General features: G+C 39.5%; 1 protein-coding gene across 2 annotated transcripts in view; it reads right to left on the reverse strand.

Annotated features, from left to right (window-relative positions):
• LOC139696112 (uncharacterized) overlaps nt 1-26,801 on the reverse strand; it is a 1,156,921-nt gene that overhangs the window by 913,990 nt on the left and 216,130 nt on the right. For both annotated transcript variants that reach the window (XM_071594713.1, XM_071594712.1), the window contains exon 2: nt 20,151-20,257. In XM_071594713.1, coding sequence (XP_071450814.1) covers nt 20,151-20,257 — 107 coding nt within the window. The remainder of the gene's footprint in view (nt 1-20,150; nt 20,258-26,801) is intronic.

Below are 26,801 nucleotides of genomic sequence, written 5' to 3' on the forward strand. Positions count from 1 at the left end.
TGACAACACTGACCTTTGTAGCAGTTAAAGACTTGGTATTTCTAGAGTAATCGTGAACTTTCAAAATGTTGGAATGTTTCAATTCCATACTGTGGAGAGCACGTAAGAAAATAATATTACTGAGAGAATCTTTTGAAGCAATAGAGGCAAAAAATATTTGGATTTAAAGGTTTTCATTTGATTCTCACAAGTACATAATTCCGTTTCCGTCACATTCATAACCTTTTTGACCAAATTTTTTCCCGAAACTTCTTATATTCTCTTCTACATCTACACACACCCGGACGAATCCGCAAGGGTGTATGACGAGTACGGATAACTATTAGTGTATTAAAAAAATCAATCAAGTTGTTCTACATACTTTCAGAGTAGATTTTGGATGGTCCCTAGCGACTGTGTAGTATTTATAGTTATCGTGGAAAACTTCCTATTTCATTCTTCATTTCTTCGTTGACTTCTGCCTGTCTTCATTCTGTTTAGAGAGCCATTCTTTGCATTCATCAACGGCGCTTCACCAAAGCTCTCCCTCCTATCACAACCTTCATAACATAACATTACCTCAATATAATATTTTCAACAATATTTTTGCCTTATTCAGATTTCCCCATTCCAGCAACTTTCTCTCTTCACCCCTTTTCACGCTTCAAATTTGAGCGTTTCTTCCCGGCCCAACATTCACCCCTTCATTCCCTCCTCTATTCTTCCCCACTGCGACCATATCTCAAATCACATTCGCTCTATGCTCGTCCTCCTTTCTCCAAAAGACCAAGTCCCAAACATCCGTGAGAAAAGCACTGTTTCATTTTGAAAAAAAAAGCATTTAGTAATCTTTTCTTCACATCTCTGCTCAGTATGCTGGTCATCAATTCTCTCCTCCTAAAAAAAAACCCTCTTTCGCCAATGCACCCCCTCCACGAATGTATCTATTACAAGAGCAATACGAGATGCATAAGTTGTACATGAATTAACCTAGAGAAAACAAATATATCTAACGGAATACTCTATCAGTGGATTCTCCATAAAATCTTGAAAGTCCCTCATACTAGACGGTCAATATAATCGCTTATTTTTACAGATCTCCTATCTTGTACTGTGTACTATAACAATCGATAGTGCACAGGTCAAGGTAACCTTCTAATACTGTGAAACTACTCATTATTGTATAAAACGTTTCGGTAACAATTTTCTCAAGGCGTGTGCGTGAAGTGCTGAATTTAGAGCGTCGATTTTGGGTGCGCATGATCGCAAATCGTATTCACATTGATAAGATACACACCTTTATCGCTGAAAATTTGGCGATGCGAAAGATCCGCGCTTAACTCATCCCGAAGGTCTTAAAGGACGACCAAAAGAGTGGCAAAGTCGAGTGTCTGCTTGCGAAGACCTTCAGTAACGTCATCGCAACGATTCCCCAAACCCCTCATAGTCCCGACTTGGCATCTGCAGACTATTTCCTATTTCCAAATGTTGAATCCTTGATGAAAGGACACCACCATGACACCCTTCGTGCCATCGAAGAAGCTTGAACGCGTACCCTTAAGGAACTTCCGGAATCCGCCTACCAGGGAGCCTTCCGAGTCGTGGAAAAGCCGCCCTGGCAAAACTGCGTCGACGCTAAAGGGATGTACTTTGAAGAATTTTGAGGATTTGTAGCAATATTTGAAATATATAGATATTTATTTTCCTGAATCATTCCCCGATACATAACTATATTAACCATATATCATAGAGTGGAAGAGAATAATGAAGAACAGGTACAGGAGCCGATACATGAATTTTTAGCACAAAATTTTAACACTTAAATTACTAAAGATTTTAAATACTAATTTCAAATATCTTATGCACGAGGTATAAGTTATGACGTTGCAACGGTGGCACGGGTGGCGCTAGTAATGAGCGCGATCAATCTCGAAGGGTGAGTCCTTGCAAAGTGGACCGATCGTCTTGGTGACGACAACCTGGGGAACATGGTGACGAGAGCGGGTTGGGTGTAAGGAAATTCTGGGACGATGAAGATGATACTCCAACACAGACACAGAAACACACACGGGTACACCTTAGCCAGTCAATGATATTCCAACACACGTGGGAGGAGCCTCATATTGATACTAAATGCCCTATTTATCAAGGCGATAATGCTCCCCTCTGACGGCTATTCGGTCATAAAAAGAGGGAATTATCGATTTTTTTCTCCGCTCCGTACGTGCGACCGTTAACATTAAAGTCGCGTACCCACTGCTGCCTAAGCGAGAAGGAGACCCAGAAAGAGGTCAGACGCGACTTACGAGAGGTTTACTCCCTTTGCCACTACACGCGTAAATGACACTTCATCCGGTGGAAAATCCGTCTGCCGCAGAGACAACGACTATAAAAGGAGTTATTTATATATCTCCGCAAGATTGATGAAACAAAAGAAAAAGTGAATTTACCGGCGAGCTGAATTTCAAAACAGTTTTTTGAAACATGATTAATTTCTGTGAGGGAATGGATATTTAAAAAAATACGATCATTACCATAAATTATGATAATTCTCATTGAATTTCGTTCCAAGCGACTGGCCAATATACATCCTCATACGTTTTTCTTACCTCAAACATTTTGTCATTACTTTTGAAATGTATCTCATATCATGTTTAGAAGGAAGGAATTGACAATAGAGACGCAAGAATACGGGTGTTAAGAAAAGGCTCACTAAAACTTTAATATGGAGGGTGGTTATGTACGGCGCGGAAACATGGTCGTTAGAAAATGGATTGAAGGCTTTTGAAATGTGGGTGTGGAGAAGGATGGAAAAGGTGAAGTGGCCCGAAAGCATAACAGACGAGCAAGTACGGTGGGGGGAGGATAGGGGATTAATGGGAGAAATTACACCAAAATCATCAGTATTTCAATCCTAGGATTGGTTCATCGCAGCCCTCCATTCTACTCTGCTTACTATCAATTCGCTCAATCCTTTATACCTTCTCTGTTTTACGTCCTTCTTAATTTGTCCTATATGTACTTGTCTTAATAGCAGGCTCCGTCTTTTTGCTGACGATGCGGTGATTTATGGGGACTTTTGAAGTCGCGAAGACAGAGTCACGTTAGCTAACCACCTAAATGCAATTCAGAGCTGGTGCGATGCATGGCAATTGGAATTAAATTTGAAAAATGTGTAGTAATACATTTTTGGGAAAAGAGTAACACCCCCGACGTTTCGTTACAAAGTGAAGCAGACAGAAATCGCGAGGGTAGATTCCTTTAAATACTTGGGTGTAACAATTACTCACGATTTGTCCTGGGGAAAGCACATACGAGAAATATGCAATCGTGGTAATAAAAAAATTATAACTTTTAAGAAGAGTTCTAGGTAAATGTGACGAAAAAGTGAAGGAACGATGTTTTCTTGCCCTAGTCAGACCCCACCTGGAGTACGCCGACAGTATATGGGATCCTCAAGAGATAAATTTGATTTCGGAATTAGATCGAGTCCAGCGGAGGGGGGCTGGATTTGTAAAAAATTGTTACGACCAACACAGTAGCGTAACTACTTTGCTATAAAATTTAGGCTTAATTCCCTTACACAGCGGCGTTTACAATATAGATTAAACATTCAAAGATGGGTCCTTTTCCGATGACATCAAGAATATAATACGAACCCCAACGTATTACGGGCGGAGGGATCACGAATATAAGATTAGAGAGACAGACTGCAAGACTGAAAGGTTTAAATGGTAATTTTTTCCAAGAACAATAAGAGACCAGAATGCTTGTAATCGAAATTCCCCACTAGTCGGCTCGACATAATAAGTATTAACCTACAAGGTAGGGACTGCGCATGGTTATACGAGTATATATATATATATTTTTTTTTTGCAGGTTCCCCCCACCTTTCCCCTTCCATTGGAAAAACTCTAACCCCCTCATCCCTTACCCTTTCCTCCTGGGGGGCTGCACCCCCTGCCACACACCTTTTTGGTGGCTCGCAGGGTATTGATGTAGATGTAGATTTCTTTTGGTCTTCCACGTGGAAGCTTCCCTTCTATTTTTCCTCCTATTATATTCCTAATCAATTCATTGTGCCTCAATCTGTGTCTACATCCATATCTACTTAAAACCCCGCAAGTCGCCGCAAGGGTGTGTGGCGGAGGATGTTCGGACACCACCCGTAATTAAGAAAGAAAAAAAAACCGCATGCAAGAACCACAAATTCATACATCCACAAAAAAAACATGGCATACATTCATGCGTGAACACTTACACCCCACACACATGCAAACAATCAAACTACCAACTAACACACACATGCACCTGAAAGTATACCTAGCAGCCTTGCAGTGTTTAACTTTGCTCCGACTTGTAAATTCAATGTTTTTAATATTTCTAAAGTGACTTAGGTTTCTTACTATTATGATTTCTGATTGTTCGGGGAAAGAATGAGTATTTGTACCTATCTGTGCTGGAATCTATCTCCATTATTTTATCTTTGTGGTCTGATCTACCTAAGTAGTGTGGGACTCAATGTCCAATCCATCTATTTCTTCTTCGCCTAAGAGTTCCCCATTAGTCCTATCCTTTTCTGCTCTCCTATATACTTCCTCGTTGCTTTCTTTGTCTGTCCATTTTATCTTTAGCATTCTCCTCCAGCGTCATGTTTCTAGGGCTTCTATTCTTCTAGTCTTCTAGGGCTGTTCCACTTTTTCCAATGTTCCGAGTATCGGTACCATAGCGCACTAAGCTCCACACTGAAGTCTTGCGAATTTCTTCCACGCTTCCAGCCTTAGGTTCTTTGAACATAGTAACCTAAGGCTGGAAACAAAAAAAGCAATTCTTCAAGACTTTCGCGGAGACATAAAAAATGGATGAAAACCATATTGATTGGCAACGGGATGTTGAAGACTGTAATAGAGGGGAGACTGTTGGGGAGGCGAGGAAAATGTAGGATTAAAACAGGGATGTTGGACGGGATGAAGGGAGGAAGGCAGTAATGCGGTGTTGAAGCAGGACTTATTGTGAAGGGGGACGTTGGATTGTATTTTGTCGGAGAGACGAAGGTATTACGATAAAATGGCCAAAGAATATTGAATTAAAGACAAATTTTTCGGAAATTATATTACAGGCGAGAACAAAATTGAATAAATTAATAAAAATGTTCACCATTTGAGTTTGTACAAATGGAAATGTGTATAAATGTGAAGCTTTCCTTCTTCAAATATGAAGCTCCTTTTAGGACATTTCCACCAAGCGTACTTTGGTGAAGGAACCCATTTAGTATACGTTTGTGTAGGCATACGAAGACTTATTTCTTTTTTCTCGCATACGGACGCAAATGTATGAATGCGTGTGTAAATATGCATACATATAAAGAATTAATTTTTAATCCACATATCTTTCCTTCCTTCCCCACCCAAATAACCACGCCGCTTCAAGTTAATACAATAAAGCAGTCATGTGCGACGCTATTTATAGCTTTGCAACCACCCGGACTTAATATGATAAGCTACGACCTGAGCCTACTCTCCCCTCCAGTCCGAACAAACTTCCCCTTCCCGCTTGCCTATGCCAAACGCCCGTCATCCTTACAATTCCCTTGTTGTACCACCAAAATATATTCTAAAAAATAAAGCCCCAATCCTTTATTTTGTTGTGAGTGTTTTATCGCGGATCCTCACCGTGGATTTAATATTAAATGTAAACATCAAGCCTAGGTCCATATTTTCAAGGAAATCAACGTAGCGCGTGTAGGGTCTCTTACTATTTTCTTTATCTTTCTTTCTTCCTCTAATCCGCTTACATACGAGAAATTCTCCCTTCTATGGCTGCTGTTAATATATCCCACTACCTTTCAAAAAGATCTCTATCTGCTAGGTGTGCCTTTCTCGGATTTATATCAGTAAATACCACTTTTAATCCAACTAATTTAAAATATCAGCTTCGGTTTTCCTCTCTGTCGAGCTTATTTTGTCCATTCTCAAGTATATATATAAAATAATAGGTTATCATGTCTTCTAGGTGTATCCAATTCATCTAGTTTCTCTTATTTGCCGAACGTAAGAGTTCTCTCCGTATGATCTTAAACTTAAAACCAACAATTAATAATTATTTTAAATAGTAAGATCTTTTCTATTCGCTGTAAAGATAGCAGACGTATGGAATCCTTGCGCATTGCTCGCGTCTTCCTAAAGTCAGTTGGCAAAAAATGCGATCGTCATGCTCTGGAAATGCGTGTGCAAAGCTCAAGTTTCGGAAAATAAATCCACCAACGGTGAGGTAGATCATAATTATGGAGGCGCATACAGGACGCGCGGTCTCCCTCCCTCGCACACAACAATGCACCGCATCATCTCTCGGCGAGGCGTATCCATGGCAACCGGCACGAGCATCGCCCTCCGCGACGAAAGATAGAGCAAAAAGAAAAAAAAATAGCTGACGACGGTGGAGAAAAAAAAAGCGCATCAACACGCGAACACGAAAATATTACGCCGTGAGGACGCATCAGGGCGCTCCCGAGTGGCAAGGCAGTCGAGTTTAACGATGCGCACGGACCAAAAAATACGTAATAATACGGTCTCGTCGGCGTGAATCCGTCACCACAAGACGAGGATGGGAAGATTTTCATTTATCACGAAATTTGGAGCGGGGGGAACGTTCTCTTTGTTTTCGTCCTACGTACGTAGTTGGCGCAACAGCCGAGGTTTTCGTTCAATCCCCCCGCGGAGCGTTCGCCGTGTTTTTTTCTAAACAAAAAAAAGCTAATTGGGGAGGATATCACCGCGTTGAAATTATTTTTTAGATCGTGAGCCATTTACGATTCAATGCGATAATAAACATCTGAGACTCGTTTCTCAAATCTGGATGACAGATACCAGTAAACGGCTTAAAAAGAATTTTATTACGTGTATTAGGATAAAAGGCTTAATAAATACAATACTCGTCATCAGAAAACACTTATAATTTTTTTATTTTTCCAAAGGGTTATGCGACGTATACAAATGGTTATATGAGGACTTGTAAATAAATTTATGAAACAGTTTACCATATTTTAATAATGTAAGTACTGCAACATGTAGTATATCTCGCAATGGCAGAGAGTAGAAATGGTATCCGCCGCTTAGAAATGCATATAGGTATTCTTACAAACCTTCAAAGTGTAACTAGTCACATTGCCAAATCTCCTGGTGCAGCCGGTCACACGCACAAGACGTCAGTTGATACCACTAACATTGTCATTCATTGAAACCAGTTGTTGGCACCCGGATTTTGTTTTCAACCAGTTTACTGCTAAAACGGCCATTTTGGTCAGTTAGAAATCAAGTTTTTTTTATTCATCACGTCACATTGCCGAGGCAATAATCGCAGCTATGTACACCAGTAAGCCTGATAACGCACCCGAAGAAAAAAGACGCCTCATCTATTTATAACGACGGAAATGGTTCAGACTACCCTCTAACCTTGTATACCTCGACGTTCGATGTTTCCTCCTGCCCTCCATAATATACAGGGTGCGTTCCAACAGTAATGCAATTGAATTTCCCGCGCCGGTCTTATTAGTCAAAGTGGGATTGAACCACTTGGAGTATGTGCGGGGGAGAGGTTCAGCTTTCCCGCTAAACCAGTCTCAGTGCTCTCCAACTTATGTGGCAGCGGCTCGACGTCAGTAATTGTAAACCTCTGCCCGCCGACCGTGTCACGAAAAAAATGGAATCGACGATCGAGTAACGTAACGCAATTACTAAGTTTTGCGCTAAACTGTAAAAATCTTTTGAGGAGACTAACAAAATGACTCGTGAGGCTTGCGGGGGCTCTACTCTGTCCTACTCCCAAGTTTCGAGGTGGTTAGAGGCCTTTAAGTAGGGCAGAGGGAAGAGGTTCACGAAAAACCACGCTGTAGGCGACCGTCAACCAGCAAAACCGACAACATTGTAGCTCGTGTGTTGGACTCTGACCGTCAATTGAGTATCAAGATGGTTGCCAATGAACTGAACCTGTCGCCTTCTGTTGTTTCACATTCTTGTTGAAGATTTAGCGAAAAGGAAAGTATGTACCAAGCTCGTGCCCAAGGTGTTTGCCACAATGGTCTACGAGTCGGTGAGTTCCCGGCCAAACGCCAGGTGCCATTGCTGCCCCACCCAACCTATAGTCCAGACGTCGCCCCAGCAGACTTCTTTTTATTCCCTCGGATTAAGACAGCCCTGAAAGGTACCCGTCTCTTGCCCATAGAAGAGATCCAATCGACCGTGACAAAGACCTTGCGAGAGGTCCCCGCAGACGCCTTCTAGGGCGCGTACCGGTCATGGCAGGGTCGCTGGAAAAAATGCATAGAGGCCAAAGGACTTGGAATAACTTTTAAGTGTTTGTGCAAATCTGTTCAATAAATTACCTTAAAAAAATAATTGCATTACTTTTGGAATTCACCCTGTAAAAATGGTTCCAAATATGAGAAACATACCAATTGCTGCCTGGTATTCTCCGCTGTTCTATGGCTCGGAAACATGATAATTTAAACAGGGTGTTAGCCGTAAATTGGAAGCTTTTGAAATGTGGGTGTGGAGAAGGTCGGAGAAGGTGAAGTTGATGAAAAAAACGAATGAGGAAGTGGTGTAGGAGGAGAGAGGATTGTTGGCAAAAATCAATAGGAGGCAAGAAAGATGGATTCAGAGGATTTTCATTGGAAATGGAATGTGGAATGGACTTTGAAGCTTACAGAAGAGAATGTAAGACAAACAAGGAAGGGGAAGGAATAGAACAGAAGAAAATGAAGGGTTGAAGAATGTGCGCGGAATTAAAGAAGGGTTCATTGGAATGTGAAGAAAGGCAGTGTCTTGGGCGAGAATAAGAAATTAATGGATGATAACCTTGCGTTGATTCCATAGCTACCATAAATGGTAGCCTATTCAAAGAAAAGAATATCTCAGCAATATTTTTTTTAAAGAGATATCGAATTAATTTCTAAGTAATCCAGAAATTATCGAGTAACATATTACAATTGCAGCGTAGTCCTCGATGATAGAGCGCAATTTTTCAAAATTAAGCCAAGGTTTTAAGAAAAGAAATTTGTGGATGAAAGAAAATATGTTTACCTTTTAGATTAAATGGAGAGAAAAGAGTTGGGTGAACTTTAATCCAAGACGCTAAAACCAATTATTAATAATTTACGACTCCCGAGATAAAGAAAGAAGGAGCGACGAAAGGCTTGCATAAATAACCTTATCTCCCTTAAGTGTTGCCTCCTCGATGTCCTTTTTTTCCTTACCATTACGCCCAGGGTTCTTATGCGGGCAGGAGTAGATGAGAGAAATGCGTGGGGTGGCGATGGGGGGAGGGTTGGCCGGGAGGGTGCAAGAAGAAGGCAAAGTGAAACCCCTTTCGATCTCAATTCTTACCCCGGCAAATATTGTTTCCTTCCAAACCCTCTCCCCACTCACTCTCTTACCCTTTCCATCCTCTCTGACTCGAGCCAAGGGAAAACCCCTTTCCCCTCTCAGTCCCCTCCCGCCTCACGTACCCTTTACATCAGTCTCCTCCCCCCCATTTTCCCTTTCGCGGTTCCCTTTAAGGGGGAAAAACCCGACAACCGTGCCACGCCCCCCTCTCTCCCCGAACCACCCACTCGAAACCACTTGGGACGGCGGAATGCGACATTCTCCCTCCATCCCACGTCAGCCCGATATTTTTTCCGCCCCGTCCTCCCCGACGCAGCCGGTGATCGTTTTTGATGTGTCGGGAGAACGCGAAGGGGAGATCTCTGGGAGAGGGAGGAGAAAAAGAAAAGGGAGAGGTTCCAGTTTCACCCCCCCTCCCTCCTTCCCTCTCCCTCGCTTCGGGACCGCCCCGCCGAGTGGACGGAGAAGTCCCGGGTATTTCGGTGGATTCGATCGAAAAGTCTCCGGAGAAGTCTTACTTGAACGGGAGGGAGTGGCAAGAATAGATCCACTAGTAAAAGAAGCCAAAAGGATAGGATATCACGTAATTTTCGATGAATGGCTTCTGTTCACCGTTCATCGGTTGTATATAATATACCGAGTGCATAAGATTCAAGCGTTAATAGGTTTTCAGCCTCCTAAATCATCCTAGCCATCGGGCTTAGTACGGGGCGAACTCCATCATCACCCACCAAAATATATCACTATGTTTATGGTTATAAATATATAAATAAATAAAAATATATACATATAAATAAATTGGAAAACAAACAATAGCAACAAACAATATAGAAACACATTAAAAGATCACTCACGCGTTATTTCTTGATCATTTCGACGGAATTCTGCTCCGCCTTCATCGGATGATTGAGAAGTACTGACTCTATATATATATATATATATATATATATATATATATATATATATATATATATATATATATATATATATATATATATATATACATAACCATAAACAAGCCCAGTAATCAACCCGAAGGTCGGGTTGATTACTGGGTAATGGTAATTACTTGGTTTGATGGTAAAGTTCACCCGGTACTAACCCCGACGGCGTGCGAAATTCACAAACCAGGGTTGGGGGGCCTGTTCATTTCCGTGTGTCAATTATTGTTTCCCAGGTAGTACCCGAAAATCACATAGCTTGGGTGGAGCTGCAGGTGCCCAGAGCACCTAGCCCGGGAATCGAACCCAGGCCCCTCTGGTAAGCAGTCCAATGCTCTACCCCTGGACTACCGCGACCCAGATATGTATAAATATATATATATATATATAAATATATATATACATATATATAAATATATATATGTATAAATATAGTACATATGCATAAACATTGACTAAAACATCTATACACAGAGAAAGGAAATTCTCATATTTGATTGACGTTTCGACGGCACGGTCATCATCTCTAGAATGCCGTTCCCGGGGGAAGAACGGAGACGATTAGTGTGGGGAGATTGATGGTGACACGAGAGACAAGCGATGAATAGGAAATGGACAAGGGGGTGGAAGGGTATTCGTCGGCGGCAATTGAACGGTTTCAATGGGCTGAGTTGAGTCCGGGAGTTTAAAATGACTGAAGCACCCAGGTACGAGTATAGTATAATCGTATGGGACATCTCGCGTGTTCTCACCTCTACAGTGCTTGCAAATTAAGGAAGGGTTTCACGCACCAAATAAGAGAAGCAGTCATCAAAAGATTGATCGTGGGAAGCAATGCGAGTAGGGTACAGTCCTTTCAATATCCCGGACTCAATTCAGCCCACTAAAACCATTCAATAGCCACCTATACCTTCAGGGTGAAGTCGATGGCAGAGTCAGCCTTCGAAACGTCGGTGTACTACCACCTGACCCGGTGGGAAACCCGAGAGAACTTCTTGACTAGAGATGTATTTTTGAGATGACAATAATAAATTTTCTGCATCTACTTCAGTGTAAATTTTAAAGCATAACGGAGGATACTACTTTCTGGACCCATCGCAACACAGCACATAAATTAAATTCTGGTAATTTGCAGTAAAAACAGCGAATTCGATAATATGGTGGTCCATACTTCACTTTCAATTATCAGGGATAAGATATGTTGCAAAAGTTGAATGTAATCGATTGCGAAAGCAAAGCTGTTAAGTAATTGAACTTTTATTTACGAGACTGTGTTTCTGGTTAACACAGCTAGACTCGGAAAGGGCAAGGGAGAGTCTAAAGGGCAGAGGACGGCCTCACCACCAAAGTCTCTCTCTCTCTCACCTCAGACGTACGTGTATATATCTCCGTCTCCCACTTTAAAGGGTCCCTTTGCGGTGCCGTGGATTGGCGAGGGAATTGCGGGGGCGGCGAAAGTTAGCGCAGGAGCCCATTCGTGACGTCGAGTTAGCGCGGTGGGGTCCCGGGAGAGGGTCGACAAATGACGCTCGACCGCAACTACCCTCAACCCTTAAAACTTCGCCCTTCCGATGCAGAGGGAAATATACGTGATTAATACCAACTCCAAAAATTCACTCAAGTTCACCAATCCAATAATATCACTGCCCACACTGCCTTATTTAAAATACATTAATTAACGCTCGTCACAGAACGTATTAGGGCAATGAACTCTAATTAATATATTTAAATAATGGAATAAATCGCGGAGCGAAGGTTAAATTATAGGTTAAATCTCTTGAATAAATTAGAAGGACGTCGCATTTGTGTACGTCTACAAAACGCCTGTGTGCCATTTAACAGCGGTCTCAAGAAGAGAGATGATCTCTCTTAAGGTTATCGTAAACCTAAATGGCTAAAACTTAAGGATAGGCGGAATCTGCGTATATTACAACTTCTCCTTTGTATATAAAAAATTATTTAACTAAGTACTGATCTGATAAACTTGTCCTCATTAACAGCATCGCACAATGCGTACACTAGGGGATATGATATGAATTTCATGTCTCGATGTGACACAGTAACTTTCAGCAAATCTATTCATTTAACAGGCTGCACACTCTGGAACACTTTGCCTAAGGACATTAAAAATTGCCAGTCACTCAATTCATTCAGAAAAAGAGACACTAAAATGATTTCGACTGTGGGAAACCCTTAACTGTGAGGGCGACAAGTGAAATTTTTGCAATCTATAACCCTGCAGTTGCTATCCCGTTTTGTTCGTGGGAAGGAGTCCTTAATTACTTCCTTCCTCCCTTCATCCCGTCCAAAATTCCTTATCCTGTTCCTGCCCTTTCGTCATTTGCCTAACCTTCTCCCCTCTATAACAGTCTTCAACATCCCACTACCGATAAATACAGCCTTCACCCATTTTTAGATGGTAGATGAGTGGATTGGATGGATTTATAGATGGTAGAATCACCTGGATAAAACGAAAAAGGCAGAGGTCGTTCACAGACAAATTCAAGATCGTACCTTTTTTTAACCCGTACGATACGCAAAAATTAAAAAAATCGAGCCAAATAATCCAAGAAAAGTTTGTCCTATTAAAAATTTAATTGAATTAATGATATGCTTTGAGTGTAGCTTGAGAGTGTGAAGAATTGGATAAGGTTAAAAATAATGTATGACGCATTTATAAATACGGCCATATATTTTTGAATGAGCAGGAATTATTTTATACATTGAGCTAACATTCATGCAAGTTTATACAAGGACTAATTTTTCAGCAAGTACGTTCCCGTAACAGCCCCCGCCACACCCCATCACGACGCATTGTGTAGATGTAGATGAACTCATGGCAGAAGAGCAACTTGACTCTTGTGCGATGGTCTCAAAACTTTTGTTCCGCCGGCGAGCGGAACGAAAGAGCTGAGGGACGGAGAGTCGAGTGAACTCGAGAGTTGAGGGGAGGATTTCGAACTGGCGAACTGATTAAAGGGCTATTCACGCCACATCCGGGGGCTGGTGGAGGGATGGACGGGAGGGTAAAGGGTTAGAGAGGTCCGTGAAAAGCACGGTAAAGTGTGATACGGTGAAAACTACGGGCTGAAGCCGAAATCAAAAGGATCGAACGGCTAAAGCACTATCCGAACAAATAAGTGCATTTCGCAAATCCGAAGTAAAGAAGGTACGACTACTACACAATTCACTAACAGACTGAACTTATAGTTACGGATTAAAATACTGGTAAAATTCATTAAGTGAAGAACACAATACATATTTCCACTGTTCTTTAACACACTAATGTGGAGGAAATAGATCACTAATGGTGTAAACTCCCTCATTATGGTTTGATTTAAACAAAAGACAACCAACCTCTCTCCTAGGGAAAAATTTCGAATAGCATTTTACAATACGAATAACTTACATTCATTCTTGAATGCTACAAAAGACAAATTATGTACGCAAAATAAAAGTGGCGTCCATAAGTTAACTTGTAAGGACTTTAGTGCTATATACATACATAGGCCAAACGAGGAGATCATTAAAAATACGGGCGGAGGAACATAAACGCTGTTTTAGAAATTGCGACTTCAAGCAATCTCACTTCGCCAAGCATCTATGGGAAGAAAATCATGGGAGTGATTTAAACCCGGAACTCATACACCAAAAGGAAAAAGGGATGAGGATGGACAAGTGGGAAGAGTTGGAAATCAGGAAGAATTTAAAAATGGGTCATTTAGTTAACGATTTATTGTTTGAATACCTCTCCCCAACCTTGGAAGTACCCCTTTCCTTCACGGAATGACCTACCTACCCCCACTGTGATCCCAGCAATCACCTTTCCTGACGCTTAACACCCCTCTCCCCCTTCCCATCAACGCCGATCGCACCCTACTTCCCCCCCCCGTCTATCCCCCCCTCCTCCTCTTCCTACATGAATGGTATACAAATGGACTGCGACGTGATTAATTTCTGCCTGATGACGATGCCTAAGCGTTGAACCTAGCACTACGAAAATAGAGAAAAGTGGAAATATACATTGGGCTCTTCATTTTATGACCACGAACTTCCATAAAGTTAAGCCAGAAACAATTGAATAGTACTGGTAAATTTATTAAAATTTGTTTTCTTCACGGAAGATCAAAAGAAGGATTGTTAGGCGCTCAAAACATTTTTGCGACAACATTGATTTTGGAGTTGTTTGATCGCCAGTTCCATAATTAGTGATTTTGGAACATTTTTTTAAAAGGCAAGCGAAGAAGGGACAGGATTAGGATAAGCATGTTGGAAGGAATTAAGGGAGGAAGGAAGTAAACGGAGATGAAAAAGGAGCTTAGAGTAGAGTTGGATTCAGAGTTATTTTTTTGTCAAGAGAGTCAAGGGAATATAGCAAAAATCAGCCCATAACTCAACTTAAATGGTAGATTAAATACAATAAGAATTACTTCCACATGGTATCCTAAAAGGCATTGCGACGGGGTATGGAAGTGGGTGATTTTACACCAGGCCTAATACATCAAACGTTAAGTTTTGCTTGGCTATTTTTTAACGCTTAACACGTAAAATATTTGAAATAGCGAAGAAAACTCGAAAAAGTTGACATAATATTTTATTTGCGGAAAGTTAACAACTCGTACTTAATGTTTCCCACATACCAACGTCGTCGGGAAAAGTGATTCTTTGGAAAAACCGACGTTCCCGCAACTAAATATTATTGATATCTAGTTTTTGTTTAGACTATCAACGTAATTATGGGCGAAAATCATTCTCTATAAATTCACTCATAGATAAACGCGAAATTCTTGTACTTATGTCATGGGTCAATTCATACATCTAAATCTTCCTGATCGTATCGCCTTCGTCCAATTACAGTAAAGATGAGACCCTTTCTCTACGATCTTAAAAAAGAAAAACATTTAGGAAATTATAAAGAGCGGGAAATCCCAATACAAAAAAATCGCTAAAACAGTACGCGGAAAGACACGTGCGTTGCAAGACGTCCGGATTTTTTCGTTCAACGTGAGACTTGAGATCTACGTCGTGAAGAAAGATCAAGAAGGCAGAACTACAAAATAAATCTTTTTAACGGAAAACGGGGGGAGGGGGCAGCACATAATAAAAAATAGGATACACCCCCGACGCAGCAGCTATGCACCGTCACCTAGGTAACGCAGAAATGTTAATGCGGATAAAAAACATTGAATTTAAATTGAATGCGAATAAATCGATTTAAAATTACCTGAAAATATTTATCTTGGATATCGACATTTAGGAATATTCTCATTTCGACTCACAAAATTCACAAATTATTCAAGAGTCATCGTGAATTGAGATGGAGATAACATGAACGAACGTCGCTGACGGATGAACATAACCGGAAAATGTGGAAACAACTGAAGCGCGATCGCGTACCACGAAATAAAAATTAAAACTCGCACGCAGGGCGCTGAATGCGACTAAATTAATGCCTACGAATAATTGAAGGTTCATCCGGCCATTACATCTGGAAAGATGACATTTTAAAATGACGCCGATGAAAAATAGCGCATTTAAAAAAAAAAGAGTACCCTACGACGGACAGCACCAACCGCCGGACATTCAAACATCACGCATCTAAATGATGCAGTGGAATTCCAGAGAGAGAGAGAGAGATTCCGGGAAACATTCACCATAAAAACGACATACTATCGCGATGGCCACACAATATTCGCAAACTTTTCCTCGCGGCAAACACGATATTTTCGGCTAGATTTTTTTAAAAATAAAAAATTTAAATAGGCGTCACTTATTTCTCTGAGGGACAAATAATATATCGCCTTCTATAGCGAAGTTACGATTAAAAATACAATGTTGATCTCACAGCGAGAAAAGTATCAGCATTTTGAACTATGCACATTGATTGGGTGAAAGATTTTTTCGCCAAAAAACATAATTGACAAAAAACGTATTGAAAATTAAAACTGACGGTATTTTTTCCAGCGTAAAAACTGCGTACCATGCATCTGGGAACCTAATTTGTCATAGAAACCCGTTGGCACGAAAAACTCGGAGGAAAAAAACATTTATAATTATTTATTAGAAGTAGAACGGCTGGTGACCTAACACCCCCTGCCACATTTCCTATGCGACGGCTTACAGGGTAGTGTGTAGATGTAGATTATTTCGAAAGTGTCGCCTTTCCGAAAGTTAAAGGGCTTCTGGCAGTTACTTTAACTCACAAAGCTGGGAGACAATATACTATCTACGTTAAAGTAATTAAAGGATTCGAAATACATATGTATATTATTCACGACATATTACTTCCAAAAGTTTATTAAGCTTCCCAACAATAGACAGGTAAAAAGATGGGAGACACGGCCCTGTCGGTATATATTTTTAAAGCAACCATTGTGTTAATTATTTTTTTCTCAAAAATACTGAAGAATATTCGTTTTCTGATTTATATAATTTCCATTTAACACGTGAAGCTCGTCGCAGAATAATAATGCCGAATACTTTAATCATAAAGTGTTATTTATTATAATATTTCAAAAAATTCACCCAAATCTCACGACCAGACTTTTAAGACTCGGCCCTACGGGTAACACTACATCATAAAAACCCTGGTCGTGTTGTAGATGTAAGACTCTTGTTGAGGTTTGGAATAAATAACTGCTTTTTAACTGGTTCTAAGTCTAATAAATTTCTGTAAAATATTCATTATATTACACTGGGCCCTATTTTTGCACTTAAATTGCAATTAAATTGTTTTCTTTTCTTAGGTCACCCATGTGTTTCTGAGGTCTTTCCAAGCGAGCGCGAGCCATTAGGTTTCCCATGAGACGATCTATCGAAGTCCGTGCAGCCCCAATATGGTGGACACTTAATCGCGTGACCCGCTCGTCGGCATGAAATTTATTTATCAACCAGACTAACCCATCTATATTCGGACACCGAAGGCATTTGCCGAAGCACCTTTGACTCTGACCAGGGTTACAAACATTATTAAGTACTTTGACGTATTTTGGATGACTTAGAATACCACATTTACAGCAAAGGCATCCAGACTCCCTCATAATAGTAAGTGGAATTAAAATTGAGTTTATTTTGTCCCATTTACACGTCATGAGGACAGAAAATGTTTATGTGTGTGTGTGTGTGTATATATAAATATAGAAAAAATATATATATATACATATATATATATGTATGGATGATTTCGTCGACGTAACACGGAAGTGCCAAATAATAAATTGTACAACAACAAATAATATAGAAACACATAAAAAGATCACTCACACGTTATTTCTTGATCATTTTGACGAAATTCTGCTCCCGTCTTCATCGGAAGATAGAGAAATCACCTCTCTATCTTTCGATGAAGACGGAGCAGAATTCCACCGAAAAGATCAAGAAATTACGTGTGAGTGATCTTTTTATGTGCTTCTATATTGTTTGTTGCTGTCCAATTTATATATATATGTATCTTTATATACATACATTTATATATATATATATATATATATATATATATATATATATATATATATATATACACACACACACATAAACATTTTCTGTCCACATGACGTGGAAACGGGACAAAATAAACTCAATTTTAATTCCACTTACTATTATGAGGGAGTCTGGATACATAAATATTCATTCACATGGAAATACATATAAGGAAAAGGGATAGGAACACAAAAAACGAACACAGGAGAGGTGGGGAAAGATATATACGTGTGTATATATATATATATATATATATATATATATATTAATAAACCATAAGCACAGTAATCAACCCGAAGGTCGGTTTGGGGTAGGTGATGGTAGAGATCACCCAGTACTAAGAACTATATGGCGTGTGAAAATTCACATATAATGGTAGGGGGGCCAGTTCCTTTCCCTGTGCCGGTTATGGTTTCCCAGGAAGATCTGGTACCCGAAAAATCACATCGCTTGGGTGGAGCTGGCAGGTGCCGAGAAGGGCATGCCAGGGAATCTAACCCATGCCTTCCGGTCTGTAGTCCAAACCTCGACGCCTGGGCTACCGCGACCTATATATTTTAATAATTATTATTTATGTTCCCTGTAAGCAACCGCTACGGTGTGTGGCAGGCGGTGAACACACACCCGAAATATTTTACCCGAACATGACCCTAACGCGGTCGGCCAATGTCATAATGTCATCCCTTATCGTTCGTAGAAAAAATGACACCTTAAATATATTGGCTCTACACTTAATCCCTCTAATTTTACTATCATGATCTATCCTACATTAGTATGATGGGTTAAGAAGGCCTTAGAGACCCATTAATTGACTAACACGCTGGCCTACTTTCCAATCGATACATATATTATACATTCACTCAATTTGATAGCAAACGATAATAATTTTCACGTAAACCTGCCATAATCATGATTACGTGGAAAGACTTGTCAAATTCGGTTGAAGGGATATTAATAGTTACTTTTGACAGGGCAAGTATCCTCAAACCATTACCTTGGACGAAAATATCTGCACATAAAAAAAAACTGCACGATACCCTGCAGACCCCCGTGAAGGGGTGCGGTAGGGGCTGATTATACACCACGCACGCAAACATCAAAAATTAAGGTTTCTCAATTTTTAGTTGTAATACACGCGTGTAACATAATTTAAGAATTTAAAACGTCTAAGGCACCCTATTTATGTCATTATTACGCCTATTTAGGAGATGCATATATGAACACAGGCGTCGATTTTTAAAGCATAGAAACACAAAGAAAGATAAAGACAAATACGTAGGTTTGAAGTTTCGACGGCTCGACCATCGTCATCAGAAGCGAAGGCCGAGCCGTCGAAACGTCAAAACTACACATGTGAGTGTCCTTTCTTTGTGTTTCTGTGTTTATATATATATATATATATATACATGTATATATACATGTATATATACATGTATGTATATATAAATGTATATATATATATACATACAATATATATTAATATATGGGTGTGTACATATATATACACACATATGTTTCTGTGTGTGCGTGTGTGTGTGTATATATATATATATATATATATATATATATATATATATACACACACACACACACGCACACACAGAAACATATATATATATTTTTTTTAAGTAATCTACCGGTTAAGGTAGGTTTTTGGACTGACACAACTACCAACACGACACAAATATTTTATTACTCCTAACAAAACACAAAATCAATCATCCTACTCTACATCAGGTCCCTCTTCATCTCTGAGTACTTCCTTCCTCCCTTCATCCCGTCCAACATCCCTATCCTGTTCCTTCCCTTTCCTCTTTTGCCCAACATTCTACCCTCTATCACAGTCTTCAACATCCCACTGCCGGTCAACACCCCCTTCATCCACTTTTCCTGCCTCCATAGGATTGCTCCCAACAAACCCCTCTCTTCGCCCACCATACCAAGTACTTCCTCATTTGTTTTCTTCTCTGTCCATTTCACCTTCTCCATTCTTCTCCACACCCACATTTCAAAAGCCTCCAATCTACGTCTATCCTCCTGCTTCAATGACCACGTTTCCGCTCCGTACATAGCTACGCTCCATATCAAAGTTTTTACGAGTCTTTTCTTAACACGCTTACTCAGAGTCCCTGTCATCAACTCCCTCCTCCTTGTGAAAGCCTCTTTATGCCGGCAGAAGTAAAAGAATTTATCATCCTAAGCTTCGCAAGAAAGAGATAGGGACCACATTGATGTCGAATTCTTACCGAGGACATTGCGTCTAAGTGAAACGAGGTTACTAAAATAAGCATAAGGCTGTGGGTATGCTGGAACATAAGTACATATTTCTCCTCCCTTAAGAACTTCCAAGTCGTCTAGATAGCCCTACCTTTCTCCTCGTCCTGCGACCGCAGCTCATGGTAGTCTTTGATCACGTTCCGGAGTTCAGCAAGGACGGATCGGGCGACGGCAGTCGCTAGGGCCGGCGGACAGCTCCTGAAAGGGTGAAGCAGAGGTAAGAAACGGTGAAAAAGGGTTGGATTATACGTGAGGGGGAAGTTATGAAGGAATGGGATACAACACAAGACTCTGAATAAACACCCCCAAAGGAAGAGTTCGGGCATTTTTTATTATTATATTTGTGCACATTTTTTACCACCCTTATCGAATTTTTTTGGCCCATAATATGAAACTTTTTATCTCACCCGTTTCCCTCCCTAAGTGGAGTCAGAGATGGAAGGGCCATTTTTTTCCCACGCCGGCGAGAAAGAGCGAAGACGTCCCCGCAAAGCCAGAGGGTTTGCTCGAAATTGAAGAGTTTCCTCTGTGGGCACGTTCGAAACTTGGAGCCTTATACACGAGGGGGAGTCGTTCCCAGGGGACGTAAAGAGTTAGGCGGGTGGATTCCTCAATTTCATTTCAGGGTGTACTTCACGTCATAAATATATTAGATGTGCCATAGAAAAGGGCCTTAAAGTCTCATATAAATTTATAAACATATATATATATATTATAAATATCTATACACATGTATATATACATATATATAGGCATACATATGTATACATACATTTATATATATACATACATACATATATGCACATACATATATACATACACACACACACTATATATATATATATATATATATTTATTTATATATATATTTATATACATTTAAAAGCAGCAATAATAAGGACCTCCAATTTCCTGAAGGGAATAAGACAAATAAGAACTACCTAACACTAAACTCAGAACCAAAATGCCTGAAGAAGAATGCCATAGATTTAGTGGAAGTACAAAATTATGAGTACTTACAGATAAGAGAAGAGTAAATGAGGCAAAAACAACGTGCATATAGTAAAATGAGATGAATCAAATGGTTTTGGCTAATCCCTTGATTTTAAGACGAAACCCAAGGTAGAAATGCGTTCGTGTGTCATAAAAGAGAGAATTAAGATGGAAGAGCGTAGCGCTCAATATTTAAAATGGCGTCTTTCAGGTGTATGAGAACATCTTTCAATCATATGTTTTCCCCAATTTCGAGGTTGAATATACAATATTCATCATAGTCCATGGAGCGTGACGGGCTGTGATGGAGTTCTTTCGGAAGTTCGATTTTGAGTGCAATACAGTTCAGATACGGCAAAATAACTTTGCAAAGAGAAAATGAAAATAAGAATCTATTGCCACGAACCAGCCGGTTTTTCAAGTGGGCGCTGGGAACTCTAAACAGGATCGTCCTCCCCGCAACGCAATCATTAAGTCGCCGCAGGGACAAATATGTGGATATGCATCGAGTTGATGCTGAGAAGAAGCGAAAGTTTCCGATGTCGGCAGTAAGCGGTTCGTCGGAAAATACTAAGAAGATTTCAATACTTGAATAAATTACACAAACTATATAGATTTCGAGCATGTAATTATTAAAAAGAGGTGTTTAAACCTTTGTATCTAAAAGGATTGAATGAAGAATTCCATGTAATCTTTAAATTTCGCCAAAAAACGATGTCCTTTAGAAATATCGAGAGAAAAGGTTCTCTACAAGATAACGCAGCTATGATCATTTAATAACGAAGACCTCAAACCGCGATTTGAATTTGTGGATAAAAAACTTTCGTTCTCGGCGTAGAAATGGACAACTCTTGAGTCACGAGAACATTCCATCCTATTTATCAACCGATGAAAAGAAGTAGGAAGGAAAACCGCATGGATTACATCGTGTAGAAATTAAATCCGGAAGTGACATGAAGATTTTACGTGAACGCCGACAAAAACACACGTGGATATGTTTCCTTGAAATAAATAAATAAAGAAATGTACATATGTGTGTGTGTGTGTATGTATATATATATATATATATATATATATATATATATATATATATATATATATATATATAGTCACTTGAACATTTTATCTGACTATATCACTGCTAGGGAAACCATATTTGAAAAAGAAACATCGAAAGCACGGGGGAATCCAGAATTTTTAAAGAGCCCTGGAAAATGCTTCAGGAGAATCCGTTTTTTCTTTATGATTATCTTCTATTGGTACCATAAAAAGTACTTTCTGCAGTTCTCCTCCACATTTCTAATCCATAGAATTCTATGTTCCACAAGAAATATATGACGAAATAACTCCTTGTTTGAAACTTCAGGTTCTTTGTCCATAATATCTGCCTCTTCCACAAGAACGCCTTCTTTTTAGCTTGAATTAATCTTTCCTTCTTCCATCCAAAGTATTACTAAGGTTTAGTAAGACGAAGGATTCCTTTTTGCTTTAGTTTTAATCCTCGAGTTGTGATAACTCTCTTCAATTTCTCCATCACACATATTAGGATTTCAGTTTTCTTCTAGGCTGAATAGTCTTAATATATATTCCTGAAGACTTTGGTTAACAACATTGTAAACAATTGGTTCATGAACGTACAGATACTGATAAGTAATTTTCATTGTCAAGCGCAAGAAAATGAAGACATTTTTATCTCCCCATTTGCCGCGGATTTGATGGAAGAAAGTAGTTAAACGGCCTCTTTATAATTTCGAGCGGCCGTTAAAAAAACCTTGTTTAAAAGGTTAGCACGCAGTCGGTAGTTTGCGTGCGTTAACGAAGAGCTGAGGGTTGGGGAGGAGAGAAGTATCGTGTCCAACGGAAGTTTCCGTTTTACATTACCAGGAGGAAGGATTTCGAAATGAAACTAGCTAAACGACCAAAGCTTATTTTTCTCATGTATTTTTATTTTTTAATCGTAAATTTTTATCAAACTGGGATTCAGCGATTCAATGAATTGGTTGTGCTTTTTTTCCAAAAAAAAAAAGAAATGAAAACATGTTGAGCGTGAACATTCATAAAATATGGGTGGACGAACGCTCATTCAATTCTTTTTCCTTTTTTTTCCTTTTTCTGAGCGGTATTCGAAATAAAACGATTCACGATATTTTTCCAACTGGTCTCTAGGAAGTTATGTCGCCGCCGGAACGGTTCGCAGGTGCGTCCACCCCCAAAGGCCGGCGGAAACGAGAAATTATTCCTAGAAATAAGAAGGAAAAGACGCGATGCCGTGCCTGTGGGCCGTAAAACGAAACGGGATGGTTTTTATTCAGCGACGCGGGGGCTTGTTGCGCCGATTCGACAACAAAGGGAAAAAGGAGAGGGGGGGGAGGAATAGCGTGAATATTCAATTTCTTATCTCATTGGTTATACCTCGGACGAATTCCCTCCTTGCCGAAGATATGTCCACAATTAAAAGAGTCCGAGTTGACAGAAATTGGGAGGCAAACGCAATAAAGAGAAAACCTCGTCATGTCTGCAGAAATGTATCTATCGCGACTGCAAAAAATAGAAATACGGGATAACACATGAAACAAAGTTACAAACCCGTTTTTCATTCATAAGTAGTGAAATATTGATAGATGAATAATACTACGTGTAATATCACAATGACTTCATTGAGAAAAGTGAAAATACATGCACACAAAGAAATACAAAAAGACATATACAGAATAATTATTCAGGTATCTGCATACATCTGCATACGTATATTTATGTAACCTATGTAAAATAACGTACGTAAATAATAATTATATAAATTATGATAGAACTAGCGAACAAAAATAAAAACACATAGAAATATAAATTAATATAAATAAAGTATATTCAGTTAGCACTGGTGAACAAAAACAAGAAAAAACGCACAAAAAAAGAAAAGAAACTATTACGTTTTCGAATGTCCGGTGGTCAAGCGACCTTTATCAAGGGAGAGAAGAAAGGAACTCCTTCCTTCCTTCTTGATAACTTGATATACTTTATTTATATTAATATATATATATAATTAATATAATATAATATATATATAATATAATATATAATATAATATATATATAATATAATATATATATAATATAATATATATAATATATTTATAATATATATAATGTATATATATAATATATATTTATAATATATATAATATTATATATATATAATATATATATATATATATATATATATATAGAAACATATATATATATAAACATACATATATATATATATATAGAAACACACACACACACACACATATATATATATATATATATATATATATATATATATATATATATATATATATATATATATATATATATATGTGTGTATCGAAAGTGTTTCTTAATTTTGTTCTCCACAATATTGAATTTTCGGTGTTATAAGTTGATGGATGCAAGTGCCGTCTTGGCATTAGATTTTCATTTGATTAATTGATTTTAAAAAACTTCCGGAGATGCCGCGATGGTCACCTACAAGAGTCATGCGCTGATGTGCACTCCAACGATACAAAAATTTGGCAGTGTAATAGTCATTCGCCTTGATCGGGATTCGAACCCTGATATCTGGTAAAGGGCATTTCCAGCTGAATAGAGAATTAAATTTCGAACTGCTTAAATGGGAAAGGTTTCACAAGGAGGAAAGGAATTGATTTCAGGGATGATGAGTAAGGGTGTTAAGTGGTGGATCGCCAAAACTTGGATATATGATGTGATTTGGTGGAGCTCGGAAATGCAGTCGATTAAGGAAGGCGTACATTGAAAGCGCTTAAGAGATATGGGGATGGTAAAGGATAAAAAATTAAAATAAGTACATTGGAAATCAAATGAAGAAGTACCAGACATGGCGAGAGATGAGGAGGGGGCAATGCTGAGAGAGGTCCAAAGGAGGCAGGAAAGATAGTTTCAGCTGAAGTAGTTTTTATGGGACAGCTGAGGTTATTTACGCCATCAGGGAAGGGCAAGAAAGGTTGAACGGCGAAGAGAAACCCGGCGTCGGCATTGGCCACTTCTTAAAGAATGACTCCAATGGGTCTCTTCCGATGGACGGATTACTCACTCAAAGTGCTCTCCACCAATAACCTCAGGTAGGGATCGGGATGCCACTGAAAAATATCTGCCACCACCGGGATCAAACCCGAGCCCCCAGGGTGGGAAAACATTACGTTAGCCACGGAACCACTCCGATCCCCTGGATGAATTCAAGGTTAAGGTAGGTTTTTGGATGGACACAACTGCCAAATAAATATTTTGTGACTCCTAACAAAACACAAAATTCCTTATCCTTCTCTATATCAGGTCCCTCTTCATCTCTGAGTACTTCCTTCCTCCCTTCATCCCGTCCAACATCTTGGACGGGATGGTCGTCTATCCTGTTCCTGCCCATTCGTCGTTTGCCTAACTTTCTCCCCTCCATTACAGTCCTCAACATCCCATTTAAATTGCGTTTTTTGCTCTCCCATCTCCCAAAATTAAGTGCGATAGATTTAGTGTGGCTTAAGCTTAAAAAAATGTTGAAGTTGTTCTTTTGCGTCATTTTTATGGTGAATAATTCCAAGGAATATTTGCAGTGAACTCTGTTCGGCACGAAAAAAGCAAACATACATTATTATTAGGTAATCTACCGGTTAAGGTAGATTTTTGGACGGACACAGCTAATAAATAAATATTTTGGGACTCCTAACAAAACACAAAATTCCTCATCCTTCTCTATATCAGGTCCCTCTTCATCTCTGAGTACTTTCTTCCTCCCTTCATCCCGTCCAACATCCCTATCCTGTTCCTTCCCTTTCCTCTTTTGCCCAACATTCTACCCTCTATCACAGTCTTCAACATCCCACTGCCGGTCAGTCCCCCCTTCAGACACTTTTCCTGCTTTCATAGGATTTCTCCCAAACAACCCCTCTCTTCGCCCACCATACCAAGTACTTCCTTATTTTTTTTCTACTCTGTCCATTTCACCTTCTCCAGTACTTCCTAGTTTATTTTTTTCAGCTATATAACCCTTACTGATTGTTTTTGATAAAAAATTGAATCCCAGGAAAAGAATTCGTGATGCAGTTGAGTTAATTCGACCATATGTATCACTGAAAGACCGTTGGTTTCCATATTTTTTTTTAATGCTCGGCAATCCAACAAGATGTTTAACGACTCGCAAAGGGAAATCATGGGCAATACTGGATCCTCATCAGTTTGTTGGTAATTTACCGTTTAAGGCAGAGTTTGGATTTAGACTCTGTACTGCGATGGTCTGGGCTAACAAGACCTCCTCTCTCCTAAGATCTCGTGTTTCCTCCTAGGCCTCTCTTAAGAAAGAACAACCCGACATCTGACACTAAAATATTCACTTGACTAAGGGTCACACATCTCCATCACTCTTTAATGTATATTTATTTCAGGGAAGTAAACTATTCCTGAATTCAGCAGCAATTCAGGCGAAGCCAGAAGTAATCAGGCTTGGCTGAGATATAGGTATTCCTCCCTCTAAGACAAAGGAATCCATCTTTCCCCCTAAACGACTGTTTTTTAATCATGGTGGCCCCCACCGCCTCCAAGGAACGGGACAGGCAACCGACGTCTGGCCGCCCTCCATTCTAAGGGTAATGTGGGGGAGGGGATCAGGGATCAAAGTTACCCCTCGCTCGAAAAGGGAATTCTCGAAAGAAATTCACCCTCGTGGCCATCGTCGTTAAACTGGTACACTCATTAATGTCCGCCGG

The sequence above is a fragment of the Hetaerina americana genome, unplaced genomic scaffold (genome assembly GCF_022747635.1).
Source record: "Hetaerina americana unplaced genomic scaffold, ioHetAmer1.1.p SCAF_68, whole genome shotgun sequence".
NCBI classification, from domain to species: Eukaryota; Metazoa; Arthropoda; class Insecta; order Odonata; family Calopterygidae; genus Hetaerina; species Hetaerina americana.